Consider the following 17,252-nt stretch of genomic DNA (forward strand, 5'->3'; position numbering starts at 1 on the left):
CGGGAAAACACATCGCTTTCGTGCTGTGTGCAAAGATGTTGTATCTTATGTGGAATGACGACAAAACAGTTTCTAAACTCTGTAATTTATGCACTGCTATAATTTTACACCGGAAGTGAGCAGCAGTGAACCCCACCCAGGCGCTACTCGCACAACTCCTGCACTGCTCCCGCACTGCTCGCGCTGAGGCTAGTACACCGTTGAGAAGATTTCAGTGAAGATGAGTGACAAAAAAGTAGTATATATTGCACAGAAAAATATATTTGTAGAGTAGTATGTTTAATATGCGGTTAATGTTAATATGAGTTAATAATGTCAAAAAAAGGTTTATATTAGGCCTATATATTACCAGTTTGATATTTAATGATGAAGTAGAAATGCTTGTGTTTGTGGAGAGTGAATGTGAGTCTAACAGGAGGTTTTTAGAATTCAGTCAGTGTTAATATGAATTAATAACATTCAAGAAATTAACTTCAGAATTTAGTTAATGTGTTCATGTTAATTGTTAAATGTGTTTTCTGTTTATGAGACCAGTTACTGTGAAACAACTTGTTGAAATAAAGAGAATAAAGTTTTTATTTGCATTTCCTTCAGAATTGTGGAATTAATTATTAAGTTAAAAGAAGGTATAAAAGGAAGAACTATTGGTATCGGCCGATATCACTCTGAATAATCGGTTATCGGTATCGGCCGATATCACTCTGAATAATCGGTTATCGGTATCGGCCGATATCACTCTGAATAATCGGCTATCGGTATCGGCCGATATCACTCTGAATAATCGGCTATCGGTATCGACCGATATCACTCTGAATAATCGGCTATCGGTATCGGCCGATATCACTCTGAATAATCGGCTATCGGTATCGGCCGATGTCACTCTGAATAATCGGTTATCGGTATCGTCCGACATCACTCTGAATAATCGGTTATTGGTATCGACCGATATCACTCTGAATAATCGGTTATCGGTATCACTACAGGCCGATATCACTCTGAATAATCGGTATCGGCCGATATCACTCTGAATAATCGGTATCGGCCAACATCACTCTGAATAATCGGTTATCCGTATCGGCCGATATCACTCTGAATAATCGGCATCGGCCGATATCACTCCGAATAATCGGCATCGGCCGATATCACTCCGAATAATCGGTTATCGGCCAATATCACTCGGAATAATCGGTATCGGCCAATATCACTCTGAATAATCGGTTATCGGTATCAGCCGATATCACTCTGAATAATCGGTATTGGCCGATATCACTCTGAGTAATCAGTTATCAGTATCAGCCGATATCACTCTGAATAATCGGTTATCCATATCGGCCGATATCACTCTGAATAATCGGTGATCGGTTTCGGTCGATATCATTCTGAATAATCGGTTATCGGTATCGGCCAATATCACTCTGAATAATCGGTGATCGGTTTCGGTCGATATCATTCTGAATAATCGGTTATCGGTATCGGCCGATATCACTCCGAATAATCAGTTATCGGTATCGGCTGAGAAATTTAGTATCGGTGCATCTCAAGTTTATATTCATGCGCTCAGTTTGTTTCTCTACAGGTGCATCTCAAAATATTTGCGTATAGTGGTAAAAGTTCATTTTTTCTCCATAATTTAATTAAAAAAAAGTGGATCTTTCATATATTCTAGATTCAATACACATAAAATGAAATATTTCAAGCCTTTTTTTGTTTTAATCTTAATGAATATGGCTTACAGCTCATGGAAATCAAAAATCCAGTATCTCACAATATTAGAATACAGAATTTAGAGGTCTATTATTCTAATATTTTGAGATACTAGATTTTTGATTTCTATGAGCTGTAAACCGTAATTATCAAGATTAAAACAAACAAAAAAAGGCTTGAAATATTGAATATTTCAATGTATTCGTAATGAATCTAGAATATATGAAAGTTCCCAATTTTTAAAAATTAAATTATGTAAAATAAATGAACTTTTCCACACTATTCTAATTTTTTGAGATGCACCTGTAGTAACAGCTCATACACAGGGACTTGTATGGCAGATGCTCGACACAGGCCTAATCTAAAACTAATAATAAATGGATTTTTTTTAAGTGTTGTTCAATACTACAGAATTTCAAAGAGCCCATGCATTATTATTTTTTTCTTTCTTGTTTTCTCATTATCTGGACTTAATTTTCTCGTGATATCAACATAACAAAAGTTGTTTTCAACTTCCACGTTAGTGTCCGACACTTGAGAAGGAGGCTGTCAGGTCTTCAACCTCAGTAAGTCCATCTCTACAGCGGCCACTTATTAAATTTATGATGGCGATGGCGAAGACGCTAACGTGCATGCGACACCAGTCCCATTCACAAGGCGTGAGATTTTCTTGTGATAAAATTACATCATGAGAAAACAACTTTTGTTATGTCAAGACCATGAGCAAATTAAGTCGAGATCACAAGAACACGAGAAACAAACTAAAATAATAATGCATGGCCTCTTAGGCCTCTGTATAATATAGGAAACGTTGATAAGGTGAAGGAGACATTTATTTAACATTTATTGAAGGAGTGTCAGTGCCTTAACACTCAGTAAGTTTCCAAACACAGGAAAGTCTTCAGGATAGAGGACTTTGTGCCTTCTGGTTTCTCAGTAACATGACATGAAGTGTTTTTTTCTCATGATTAACTTCAAGAGAAAAAAGAAAGACGCTGGTGAGAGACTGTTTATTGTAACTGCTATAAGGTAAGTGTTAACAAGAATGGTTGTAACAGTCCTCTGCATTGTGTTGGGCCGATTAGTTTTTCATTATACACTACCATAGCATGGTTGAATACTCGAATCTGATTGGTCAGAAGGTGTGCATCATTTTTATATAACACCACAGGTAGTTCTAGCTGTGAAAGATATGAATGATATTATTATTAATGTGCTCATTCTACTAAGTTATATGGACTTATATGGCAGAAGCTCCACATAATCTAAGATAATAATACATAGAATTTTTAAAAATATTTTTTTAAACACGGTTTAACAAAGTAATTCCTATAATCGTTGTGATGTGGTAATGCTTTTTTGTTAGGAGACATTTATTTATTTATATAACATTTATGGAAGGAGTCTCAGTTACATTTTTGTGTGTGTGTATGTGTATCTCTTGTCTCTCGGACGTTTCATAACATTCACTTGCACGTTGTGTCGCATCAGTCCATGATGATGATGATGATGATGATGATGGTGATTATCCAAATTAAATATATAAAGATTACTTAGGAAAAATGAAGAAAAAAAAGGAATAAAATACAACATTTCTAGAGTACAAGTACATTTTAATCTGAATTTAAAAACAACTAGAGTGCACCAACATGAAGTTCAAATATGATCAATGTAATCTTAATGCATAATCTTAATCATTAATCTTATTCTTAAAGGAAAACATTTAAAATTTTCTCTTCTATTGTTTTGTTTGTCATTTACAAAAAAAGTAATGAAAGAAAAAACAAATCATTTGTCATTGATATTGTATATAAAGAAGCACGTTGTGATTGTTAGAGTCCTCTGCTGCGTTCAAGGTGAATTACAATGCCAATAAAAATATTAACAAGCCTTTTCCTTTTCACTGACCCTATTCAGTCCTGTTGAAACTATGTATGTGTTGTGAGTTTCAAGGTGAAGGGGTAAAGCTGGACACTTCTAATTACAGGCAGAGATATAAAGCTCAGGCTGAAAAAAATGTATTCTGAAATGAAGAAACCCGCAAGATCCATGGCATAGCAATTTATTAAATCAGTTTTCTTAGGAATCTTTAAAATATATTATTATTATTATTATTATTATTATTATTATTATTATTATTATTATTATTAAAGAGATAGCTTTAAATATTACAATCTGTAATGTTCTACCTTTACTGTTTTCCCCCATTTTAAACCATTTGCCTTCAATGTGTTTCTGACACATTATGTTCATCTGTGCACTGTGCTATACCATATAACAGACATAAGAAGATTTATATTGGCTCTGAGCTGTTAGGATATCACCCTTCACAATTTGCACTTGAAAAAAATGTAAATGGACTGCAGTTTTATTTGCCAAAAATGCCAACTTTGCATAATAGCCCAGCAGAAAGGCAATGTTTTTTGTTTTTTTTGTTTTTTTAAACAAAATGTTTGTAATCTGTAGTCTGAATAAGACTGTACATACTGTACATACTTGTCCTAAGTGCCTACAGTAAATATATTTAGTCATTACACATAATTTAACATTGACTATCATTTGGATTTGTTCTACTGAAAGTAAAGACAAATGGTTGTGATTATAATGTATATATGTAAAATAAATGTTTAAAAAATGTATAAAGTATTTTTAGAGGAATTCTTGCCCTGAAAGTAGAAGAAAGTATACACATTCAAACACAGATTATAATGAAAAATTGAGAGTAATGTGAGAGTTAATATACACAACAGATGTAAGATAATGGACTGTGGAACAAATAAACTAAGGGGAAAGAGCAATACAAAAGAGTAAAGGGCAAATTCAGGATGGAAAAGCTCAGTAAAACATTACAGAATCAAAGCTTGAGTGCATTTATCTTTTACTGTACTCACTAATGGTCAGGTTTGGGTTGTTGTTGTTGTTTGTTTGTTTGACTGTTAAGAAAACGGTAAGAAAAAGTACTGAATCTGATTTTACACTGCCTGAAAATTACTACATAATTTAACTACATGAGATTAGTGGAAGTCAGTTATCTGGCACTATGTACTTTGACTTCAAGATTACCAATATCAGTTTTCAACCACTGGAATGTGATAATGTAGTTTATCTGAACTCCGAAAGGAGCGTTGGTGAGACTGTAATCTATAACACTGAAAAACACCTCTGACCTCAACCCCACTGAACACTTTTAGGATGAACTGGAACTCTGAATGCACCCCAGACCTCCTTGCCCAACATCAGAGCCTGACTTCACTAATGCTCTTGTGACTGAATGAGCACAAATCCCCACAGCCACGCTCCAAAATCTAGTGGAAAACCATCTGAAAAGATTGGAGGTTATTATAACAGCAAAGTCGGACTAAATCTGGAATGGGATGTTCAAAAAGCACATATGAGTGTTATAGTCAAGTGTCGACAAACTTTTGGTCACAGAGTGTAGTGTTGATTAAGATACATGGCAGGCCCACGAGGAACACTCCTAAACCTCCCAATTAAAACTCCAGCATTTCCCAGGAGGGCATGGTAACCAAGACGGTATGAGTAGAGACAAGCCACTATTTAAAATATGAATGGGCTAGCACATAACATTCAATATAGCTGCTGTATGACATGAGTCTCACCCTTCCAGTAAAAAGAGACAATAACCTTCTTGGTAAAGACATTAACAGAAAAAGCCTGGCCAATCAGACTCTTACATTGATGCATGAGCAGCTATAGGGCAATTTCCACAATTAGTTATGAAGACACATGTATGCTCAATAGTCTGAGCAAACCTGAAAAAATATGTGGTTTTTTTCGTGTTAATTAAGTTACAGGTCACATATTATTTATGCCATCTTTATCAGACTTCAACAGCAATTTCAAATTCATTTTTGAAAAAACATCTTGTCGGTCTGTTTATGGTATATGGGCCTCTACTTATTCAAGTAAATAGAGGTCTGGCCATGCATGACTGAAAATAACTTTCCAGGAGTGTTGCCAAGATGGCTACAGAGTAGACAGACTTCATTAGAAGGACTCTGATGGTACTCCCTGTGGTGGTTGAAGAAGTAATCTTGCAACAAATGTTGTAGTTAAGACCTACTTATTTTCACAGGAAAAGACCGTTGCAAACAACCATCCATCCATTTTCTATATTGCTTATCCTACACAGGGTCCGGGGAACCTGGAGCCAATCCCAGTGGACTTGGGGCACAATGCGGCGAACACCCTGGATGGGGTACTAACCCATCACAAGGTATGATCACACACACATTCACATGTACAGACAATTTATTTTTAACCCTATTTTTTAATACAAATTTTGTCTCTGAGAACTTCTGCATTATAGGATTCATTTAAAAAAAAAATCCAAACATTACTTTTCCAACAAAAAATAAACAACACAGAAAAAAACATTTGTATGTCAGCAAAGAAAGTAATATATCATATAATAAACCACTCTTCAGAAGTCTTCAGAAGAACTGTGGCAGATTCTCCAAGATGCTTAGAAAACCTTACCAGCCAGCTCCTCATAAAATGGCACAAAGTGTCCCTGAGACTTGGGATGTATTTTTAAAGGCACCAAATATTGCCTTGGTTTAGTTTATTACAGTTTACTGCTTTCATAGTAGATATCTTTTCATGTAGAAACATTCAATTTATTATGTCTGAAAGCATCTTTCCTTTACAGCATTTCTTTACATGTTCCTTGTGCGTAGTACTGTAAATTGCATATACAATGCAATTGAACGTGTACTCATATGTTCATTTATGAGTTGGTGAGTTAGCTAGCAATGGGGCCTGGCAGCAAGATACACCTTCAGTTTATTTAGAACAGCAATGTGGAAGCATGCATGGTTCCATAAAGTGTGGTAAAGGTCTTTGAAAATAGCATTCAGCACAAGCTGGGGAAAACATCATGTCTCTTAACTGTTTATAAGAGGTGTAGATTTGGATGGAAACAGTGAGACAACAGCATCAACTCTGCTGCAGGATGAAGTCAACCCTTTGGGAGGGGAGGTCCATAAAGGTTTTCTTGGATTGAGACAGCCATTGGTGGAGGTAGGAAGAGACAAACAAACCCATAGGCTTAGTGTCAGCATGTCCATCTGGATGTTTCATTCAGTATTGTGTAGGTGTACTTGGTCTTCAACAACAATGTTTAGGTAGGTGGTATGTGTGAAAATAACATCCACATAAATGCCTTCTTCCCATAGTGAATCCTGGTGCCATCTCTTCCCCAGGTAAGAGACACACACAATAATCACGTAATAACTTTATGTTATTAAATCCGTCCACATGATGTAAAAGAAAACGTGATTCATCAGACCAGGCCACCTTCTTCCATTGCTCCATGGTCCAGTTCTGATGCTCACATGCTCATTGTAGGTGCTTTCGGTGGTGGACAGGGCTCAGCATGGGCTCTCTGTACAGTCTGAAGCTACGCAACTCCATACACTGCAAGCTGCGATGCACTGTATGTTCTGACAAGTTTCTATCATAGCCAGCATTAACGTTTTCAATTTTTGTTACAATAGCTCTTTTGTGGGATTGAACCAGATGAGCTAGCCTTCACTCCCTACATGTATCCATAAGCCTTGGGTGCCATGACATTGTCCACCGTTCACCCATTGTCCTTCCTTAGACCACTTTTGGTAAGTACTAACCACTGCATACTAGGAACATCCCACAAGACCTGCTGTTTTGGAGATGCTCTGACCCAGTTATCTAGCCATCAGAGTTTGGCCCTTATCAAAGTTGTTCAGATCCTTACGCTTGCCCATTTTTCCTGCATCCAACACATCATCTTCGAGAACTGACTGCTCACTTGTTGCCTAATATTTCCCACACCTTGACAGATGCCACTGTAACGAGATAATCAATGTTATTCACGTCACCTGTCAATGGTTTTAATGTTATGGCTGATTGGTGTTTTGTTTTTTGTTTTTTAAGTGGCTTCTGCCACTGTAAATCACAGTTAGTGTTTCTTAGCATAGTAGTTCCTGTGTTTGGTTAGGAACTGTTTCTGCTTCATATCTCTGATGGTAAGAGAAGAGGTTAATTAATCTCAACATCAGCTGACAGATGGCATTGGTTTTAGAGCTGAACACTTGGGTTTCAGTATTTCACACTGCAGTGTACACTGGATTTCTGATTTATCCAAATAATTTACAACTTTTCTAGGTTCCTCTCTGAGTCAAGGCAGACTGAGCAATTGATGGATTGGATAGAACAGGATAGAACAAACTGTCTGCTCAAAACTATTGATCTGCTGCAAGGCTGAAGATCTTATGTCTGAAAGAGAAATGGCTTTAATCCATCTCAGGCTACCTAAAGAAGGGTCTGTCTGCAGACTGGAAGGTGTCTTTAAGCCCATATATGGATTCAGATCATGCTCTCGCAATATTTCTGGGTAGTTTTATGATCACAGTTACAAAGGTTTTCTGACGCACCTTTACTGCTATGGCACGCACGGACATACATACATACATACATACATACATACATACATACAACCCCAATTCCAAAAAAGTTGGGATGCTGTGTAAAATGTAAATTAAAAACAGAATCCCATGATTTACAAATCCCATAAACCCATATGTTATTCACAATGGAACATAGAAAACATAAAATGTTTAAACTGAGGAAATGTACGATTTTAAGAAAAAAATTAAGTAATTTTTAATTTGATGGCCGCAACACGTCTCCAAAAAGTTGTGACGGGTCAACAAAAGGCTGGAAAAGTGTTAGTAAAAAGAAACATCTGGAGGAACATTTTGTAACTAATTAGGTTAATTGGCAACAGGTCAGTAACATGATTAAGTATAAAAAGAGTATCTTAGAGAGGCAGAGTCTCTCAGAAGTAAAGATGGGATGGAATCTGGATAGAAGCATATGTTGCTATAAAACCTGTAGTATCCAGGGTAACTTCTAAGCAACTAAAGGCTTCTCTCACATTGGCTAATATTAATGATCATGAGTCCAACATCAGGAGAACTCTGAACAACAATGGTGTGCATGGCGGGATTGCAAGGAGCAAGTCACTGTGCTCCAAAGCAAACATATCAAAAGTCATAAGATTCAATCAATATACCCAATAAACAGTAGGCTATATTCTTATAAAGGAATATTACACTACCTATGTGTTTTTACACAGTGTAAATTTAATGAAAGCAAACTTCGCAAGAAGTTATAAGATATTGTGAAGTTGCCTAATTTTGGAGCCTAAAATCCACAGGTAGGCTAACTTAGGCTCTCTAATAAACCAAAGATATTGATCTCAGTAAAATTAAACTTAAGTCAGAGCAGTTTATGGAAGAATATTCAAAGATAACAACATCCACCCATCTGTTTTCTGTACTGCTTAGCAGAACAGGATAACACAACAGAAAAAAAAAAATCAATAAAAATGTATGTATTAGACATGTAGCATTTTGATATGTTGTGTTAATAATATGACACATTTCCTCAAAGTTAACCTCAGTCAAATTCTGAACCAGGTTACAGCCCTGTTTACGAATATCATTTACAATCTATGAAATGCTCCTGTTCATGCTAGTTCATATTAGCCATCTAGCTAAAATTGCCAATGACTTCCTTCTTCCGTCCACAGAAGACACGCCCATATTTCCATTTATGGTCTTAAGCACTCTCCAATAAGCGCTGCCCTTATTTCAATATGCACTCAAAGACCAGCATTCTGTGGCCTGCACTTTGTAGACAGCTTTTTCTCAGGTCCAGAGGTCATTCTAGTGTGCCAAATGTCTATTTCTGACGTTTAGTACTGTAGGAAGACTATGTTTGGACGTAGTCTCGGAGTGACTCCTCGGCGGAAGGATACTAAACTGGAGTGATCACGTATAGTGCGATGTAACACGGCTCCACGTGAAAGTTACAGCTGTTCTCTTGACATTGTGAACGTGCTGCTCCAGCTGTCATAGTAATGTGACCGCCTCCTTCTTGCTCCTTATCACAGTGGCCCAGTTAAAAGTGCAGATTATTGTACAGCCTCCTGCGGAATCAGCACTTCTTTCAATATATAGGACTGGAAGCAAAGACAGCTTTCTCTTTTTCAGCCATCGTGCCTGGACACATCACGTCTGCTCCTCCCCCCCACCACAAAAAAAACAACAACAACTAATAGTATTAAATAGTAGCAATGACCACCGCACAGCCGATTTTCTCCAAAGGAGAGAACTGCAAGCAAGGCTGGAACGACGCGAGCGCCGATTACAATGAGTCCGACACACACCTCGAGATTTTGGGGAAACCTGTCATGGAGCGCTGGGAGACTCCATACATGCACTCTCTCGCAACCGTCGCAGCGTCTAAAGGTAAATGCATTAAAAAATAAAAAAAATTATGTTAATGCAACCCACACATAATGGAATTCTATTTTAACCAACACGCACATAACATGTACACACTGAAAACTTGACATACAGTTTGGAAATTGGCAATCTAACAACATGCTTGTGCATAATGAGACCTGTAACATGTAAAGCAAGTTTGAACTAACATTGTCCCTAATTTTCCCTCATGCACACTTATGCAGTGAGACACACAACGCCTGAATCAAAATGAACGATCCTACAGGTTAAAGGTTGCTTCCATATGTTCAACAGTAGCTCTGAAAACTTTCAAACCAGAAGCATTTCACAAACCTCCAAACATCATCCAGCTGTGCAAATATTAGGTTTTTTATTCACATGTGTACAATAATAGTTTGGCAATATTACTGAAGCCTTAGAAGTTTTTATTCTGCGTATTACTTTACGCAGACAGCACACATTCTTACAAAGCTGACATTATCTATCTATCTATCTATCTATCTATCTATCTATCTATCTATTTATCTATTTATCTTATCTTATATTATATTATACTACACTACACACAAGCAACTTGTTTTTGAGATTAAGGTTTGGATTAAACCCATTCAATTCAAGTGCCCAGCCAAACAGGCTAATACGTATAAACATTTTATTAAAATATCTGTAAATATAATAACTTTGATAGGTTGTCATTTCCAGCACTGTAACAAAGAATAAATAAAATAATCAGGGGTCCTAAGGTGTCCCAGAACTCTGTGCTGGAAATGACAGGCACCCAATATACCGATTAAAAAAAAAAAAAAAAAAGGCCTATCAGCAATCAAAGAAATAAAATCACACACATTTAAATGGTTTTCTACCTACCAAATGAATACTCATACTTTTCACAATTAACCTAAAAGAGAAAGTTCAACATTTACATGTAGAAATACTTTCACTATTAAATGGTAATCTATTTTGTTTTCTATAACATCTTTGTGAAGTATTGCAGTACAGACCCTATAATCACATTCAAACCCTGACTGAGGGGCTGTAGGGTCGCTGCTTACTGTTTCATGTGTCTATTTTTATCCTTCTCTGAAATACCATGGGTACACTACCCCTCGTGTAGTGTTTCTCATGTCCACTTCTAACTTGGTTTGAGGACTTACAGTCAAGCAATCTAGAATCTAGCAATATAGAATCATATCATTCAGTACCCGTGATCAATAAGTAGCAGTAATTCAATTCAATTCAATTTTATTTGTATAGCACTTTTAACAATGGACATTGTTTCAAAACAGCTTTACAGAAACATATAAACACAGGATACAGATTTTAAGTGTGTGAATTTATCCCTGTTGAGCGAGCCGGTGGCACCGGTGGCAAGGAAAAACTCCCTGAGATGATATGAGGAAGAAACCTTGAGAGGAACCAGACTCAGGAGGGAACCCATCCTCATCTGGGTAACAATGGATAGTGTAAAAGTAAAGGAAAGTTCATTATGGTTTGTACATGAAGTCTGATTATGAGAGCTCTATCCAGAAGTAGGGCATCAGGCAGGTCCGGAGATCAGAAAGGGTCAGGATCACTGGCATCTCCATAAAATCATGTGTGGCTCGACAGAAGGAGAGGGAGGTAAAGAGAGTGTGAGATTGTTAGGTATCCTTACTATCCCATAATGGATAAGACTGTTTACTTTGCATAAAAGAAATTCATGGTAAGCTTGAGTAAACAAACATGTTTTCAGCCTGGACTTAAACACTGAGACTGTGTCTGAGTCCGGAACACTAATTGGAAGACTGTTCCATAACTGTGGGGCTCTATAAGAGAAAGCTCGTCCCCCTGCTGTGGCCTTCACTATTCGAGGTACCAACAAATAGCCTGCACCTTTTGATCTAAGTAGGTGTGGCAGATAATAGAAGACCAAAAGTTCGCTCAGGTTCTGTGGCACGAGACCGTTTAGTGCTTTATAGGTTAGTAGTAATATGTTATAATCAATGCGAAATTTTACTGGGAGCCAATGCAGCGTTGATAAGATCGGGGTGATTTGAACCATAACTTCTGGTTCTAGTAAGGACTCTTGCAGCTGTATTCTTGACTAACTGGAGCTTGTTTATGCTCCTACTGGAACATCCAGACAGTAAGGCATTACAATAATCTAGTCTAGAGATGACAAAAGCATGAACTAATGCTTCTGCATCTTGTAGTGACAATATATTTCTTATCTTAGAAATATTTCTGAGATAAAAGAAGGCTATCCTAGTAATATTATCTACATGAGCGTCAAATGAAAGACTGGAGTCGATAATCACACCAAGGTCTTTTACTTCTGCACATGATGAAACAAAGTCCATCCAGAGTTACTGTGTGATCAGAAAGATTACTTCTAGCTACATGCTCTCCTAGTACAAGTACTTCTGTCTTATCAGAATTAAGTAAAATGAAGTTAATAAACATCCAATGTCTAATGTCCTTTACATATTCCTCAACTTCACTAAGCTGCTGTCTGTCCTCTGGTTTTGCTGAAACATACAGCTGTGTATCATCAGCATAACAGTGGAAGCTAATTCCATGTTTACAAATAATTTGACCTAGAGGTAGCATGTATTAAATAAAAAGTAGCGGGCCTAAAACAGAATCTTGTGGAAGACCAGATTTAACCTCAGTACGCATGGAGAAATCTCCATTTACATCTATGAACTGATAACAAAAGGTCAAATAAGACCTGAGCCAGGAGAGGACTGTTCCCTTGATGCCAACAACATTTTCTAATCTGTCAAGGAGAATAGTGTGATCTATAGTATCAAAAGCTGCACTAAGGTCAAGTAACACAAGCAACGAGACACAACCCTGATCAGAGGTCAGTAGTAGGTCGTTTACTACTTTAACTAACGCGGTCTCAGTGCTGTGATGAGGACTGAACCCCGACTGATACATCTCATGAATGTTGTTCCTATGTAGGTACGAGCATAGCTGCTGTGCTGCAACTTTTTCTAAGATCTTGGAGATGAAGGAGAGATTTGATATTGGCCTATAGCTGGACAATTGACAGGGGTCAAGGTCAGGTTTTTTAATCAGGGGTTTGGTAACTGCTAGTTTAAATGATTTAGGTACATAGCCAGTGCTAAGGGAGGAATCGATTATTTTTAATTACTCCAGGACAAATCTGTTTAAAAAAACATTTAGGTAAATTTGTAGGACTTTGCTGAAGAGATTAATGAAGTTAGTTCGGTCGCTCTAAAGGGAGTAAAACATTCTAATCATTGATCAGATATTGTTATATTATCATCTACAGGGTGTTATAAAACTGTCTGGTTTTAAATCGATAGTCTGAATTTCACATCTAATATTTTCAACTCTACCAATGAAAACATTCATTAAATTTTCACTGCTATACAATGATTGTGATCATTTCCTATGATAAGTTATTCTATTAATGTAACCCTTCTTATTTTCTGCTGTGTAGGTGGACGTGTCCTTGAGATTGGCTTTGGCATGGCTATAGCTGCTACTAAAATTGAATCTTTTCCTATCGAGGAACACTGGATCATTGAGTGCAACGATGGTGTGTACCAGAGGTTGCAAGAATGGGCCAAGTCTCAACCACACAAGGTAAAACAAAAGATTCATTCTTTGCACATTTAATTCATTTTATCACAGAGTGACAATAGTTTTAATACTTTTTTTTATTATTTTTTTTTATTTATTTTGTTCACCCATACAGATTGTTCCTCTTAAAGGCCTGTGGGAAGACGTGGTTCCCACCCTCCCTGATGGCCACTTTGATGGTTAGAGAAATGACAATCACAGTGTACCACCTGAAATCCATCAAATTATAGTTGGAGTAAAAGAAGTGCTTATATGCCATTTTGTTACAGGAATCCTTTATGACACATATCCCTTGTCAGAAGAAACCTGGCACACTCACCAGTTTAACTTCATTAAGGTATGGTGATAAAGTATGCTAGACACCTATAAAGATGGACAAGTTCAGCAGTGGCTCATTACCATAGAGTTTGGGTGGGCAGTGACGCAGCCTCAAAAAAAAAAAAGTCAAGAGGTTATCACATTTGATTTGCTATAATCTACTATCTTGTACATTTTTGGAGAACCCCGTACCAATTGAGAGTTAACAACATTGTCATTCAGTATACAGTCTAGCAGCTCTAGTTTGTATCAGCAAAATTTACAGCCCGACTACATCTCAAAAACTCAAAAACAAACAAACTGGAAAGTATCCCAAAAAAGGGAGACATGTTTCCTTTACCTGTGGAAACAAAATCACATTGATATACCTGCATTTTTGTTGTACAGATATTATCTACTCCATAATCCCTCTTTCATTCTCCTAATCCTTGCAATATATCTTACAATAGAAATACTTCTGTACATCATACACACTGTCTGCACTTGTTTGTGGAAATGTATTAGTTTTTATTTCCAAATATTTGCTATAAAATTATATTCTCTGGAGCTGCAAATAGTTTTTAAAGTAGCTCAATTTAGCAACCATACCATTAAGTGTTCTATGTGCTGATCGTCCTCCACTGAAATTGTTCATACAGTGAGCATGGGGCAGTGTGAATTCTGTCCCAGTGGTCCTCTATTAGCGCTCGTTGCAGTTCCTATTTTTGACCACTAGGTGTAGTGAACTTGATTGCTCTTAATGGGGCGCTGAGCGTGTGGCCGCACGATTGGGTAACTTCTAGAAACGTGAGCAAATCGAAGAAACATTGGCTTACGTGTCAAATAGCAACACTTGAAATTATTCATTCGAAAGATGCAATTCAGCAGAATTTAAAATGTATGGAGTTGTAAATAAGGACTTTACGAAGATTAACATTCTCTGCTTCATTTCCCCCTATGGACGAGCAATCACTACACAAATGAGACGACATATTGCTATTTTCCCACTTTTATCATTCTTCCTTTCTCCCCCCTCCTCGTTTAAACATGTCCCAGGCCCATGCTAAGAGGCTTCTGAAGTCGGGTGGTGTCCTCACCTACTGCAATCTCACCTCCTGGGGCGAGCTGCTCAAGTCCAAATATGACAACATAGACAAAATGTTCCAGGTGTGTACTCTGTACCCGGGGAATTCATATTAAATCTTACACACTACACGGACAAGAGAATTACCAAGAGTGTGCGTGCTTCTTTTTCAGGAAACGCAGGTGCCTCAGCTGCTAGAGGCTGGATTCAAAAAGGAGAATATTAACACCACGCTGATGGACATCAATCCACCAAGTGAATGCAAATACTATTCCTTCAACAAGATGATTACACCAACTATACTTAAAGAATAAGCTACACGCCCAAGCTGCCTGCATACATACCTGTCTACTGTGCTTTTTATGTCTAATAAAAATTTGTTTTAATGCTACCTGTTTTATAGGGGGAACAAATTATTTTGCATAATTGAAATTCTATGGTGGGAGTCATGAAATGTTTATAAATATTCATGCAAATAAAAGCACAAGACTATTATTATTATCATCATCAAAGTATTATTTCTGAATAATAAATTCTATGTCTTCGAATAATAATAATACCATGATTTTACATAGGTCTGCAGCATGTTTACAAATCTGGCACGAAGTCCATAATCTCTCTAGGCTGTACATTAACAGAGCTACATATAGTCATTGCCAATTAGTCTGGAACATGAAACTGGTTCTAAAATCTGACTTTATAATCACAAAAATGGCTTTCAGATTAAATGAGCATCTTGAAGGCAGTCAGTTACTCCTTCTCATAAGGAGGAGAAAAAAAAGGGGTCAGTGTTTTGAGGTACTGAGTGCCTTTAAGCAATTGAAGAAAAACATGCCCATTTGGACATCGAAACTGGTGGTGAAAAGCAGCAACGTCAAAGAAGACCCATGTAATGTTTTTCTCATTTGGATAAAAAACGTCTGCTAAGTGAATAAATGTAAATGTAATGTAATGTTTTTCCCCTGGACGGAGTGACACAACCCGATTCAGTCATGCTCCAGGTTGCCTCTATTTCCACCACCAAGCGAGCCGTGCTGTATTTAAGTTGATTGTTCAAACGGTCACACAGACTTACTGATTAATGACTCTGGCTGGAATTGGTACAAAAATGTTCACTGATTCATTAGTGTCCTTTTTCTGGCACGTTTAAAGAGACCAGCCATTTAAACAATGTAAGCAGTCATTAACAGCAATTTAATGCTTCATCATCATTTTTTTTTTTTTATTTTACTCTCAGTAACATTTTCTGCTCACTATCTAGATCGATCTAACTTTTTTTTTCTGATCCAAGTAAAAGCCATGAACTTGTGTGGGCAAATTTAAAATGCTTCATATTCACTTTGTTTGTGCTCCTAAGGCCATCCAGACTTCATATAAATCCATAATTAACTTTTTCACACTAACTGTTGTTACCCAGATGAGGACGGGTTCCCTTCCGAGTCGGGTTCCTCTCAAGGTTTCTTCCTCTTAAAACATCTTAGGGAGTTTTTCCTTGCCACCGTCGCCACTCAGTGGCTTGCTCAGTTGGGATAAATTCGCACCTTTAATATCTGTATACCATGTTGATATTTCTGTAAAGCTGCTTTGAGACAATGTCTATTGTAAAAAGCACTATACAAATAAAATTGAATTGAATAGGACATAACATAATGGAACTGAACATAATACCTAGTGCCCTCACAAATAGTACCGAAGGATATTTGAGATTCAGCCCCAGAAAATGCATGATGGTGTTTTAACATCATCTAGTAAAGTTTGTACTCCAACTCCTCTGTATTTTCAATAAAGATAAAAATATTGGCATGTGATGAGAGAGATAGCTGGCTACTGGGTAGGAATTGGCAAATTGGGAGAAGACTTTATTTTAAAAGTTACTTAAAAAAAAAAAAAATTCACATACTGTGTTTGGTTATGTGGGCAGCCATAAAATACAAGTTAATTCATGTTTATTTAACATTAGTCACATTTGTGTTATGGGTCGTGCACTGACAGAATGCTCCACAAGCATCAGATCGAACCTAGTTTTGTTTCAAAATCATTTATCTGAATTGTGTAAAACATGTAGTATTTTACTACATGTGCATATCAAATCACCACCTGATAACCTTCAGCAAAACACCAACTTTCACAGGTTATGAGATAGGAAAGCAATGCATGCAACATGGATGGTGCAACTAATTTGGCAGAGTGTAATGGCCAAGCTGTCATATGTCTTTCTGTTGTTTGGGATTTTAGACTGCACCCACGTTTTAAGAAAAGCA

General features: G+C 37.1%; 1 protein-coding gene across 1 annotated transcript; it reads left to right on the forward strand.

Moving 5' to 3' along the window:
- Positions 1–9,730: 9,730 nt before the first annotated feature.
- gamt (guanidinoacetate N-methyltransferase) lies at positions 9,731–15,486 on the forward strand (the record flags this gene model as incomplete). Its single annotated transcript, NM_001200612.1, is given in 6 exon segments — positions 9,731–10,019; positions 13,468–13,613; positions 13,726–13,789; positions 13,880–13,947; positions 14,964–15,074; positions 15,165–15,486. Coding segments are annotated over 6 exon segments (705 nt in total). The 3' UTR covers positions 15,306–15,486.
- Between the last annotated feature and the right edge of the window lie 1,766 nt (positions 15,487–17,252).

Source organism: Ictalurus punctatus, chromosome 10, assembly GCF_001660625.3.
Source record: "Ictalurus punctatus breed USDA103 chromosome 10, Coco_2.0, whole genome shotgun sequence".
Lineage (NCBI taxonomy): Eukaryota > Metazoa > Chordata > Actinopteri > Siluriformes > Ictaluridae > Ictalurus > Ictalurus punctatus.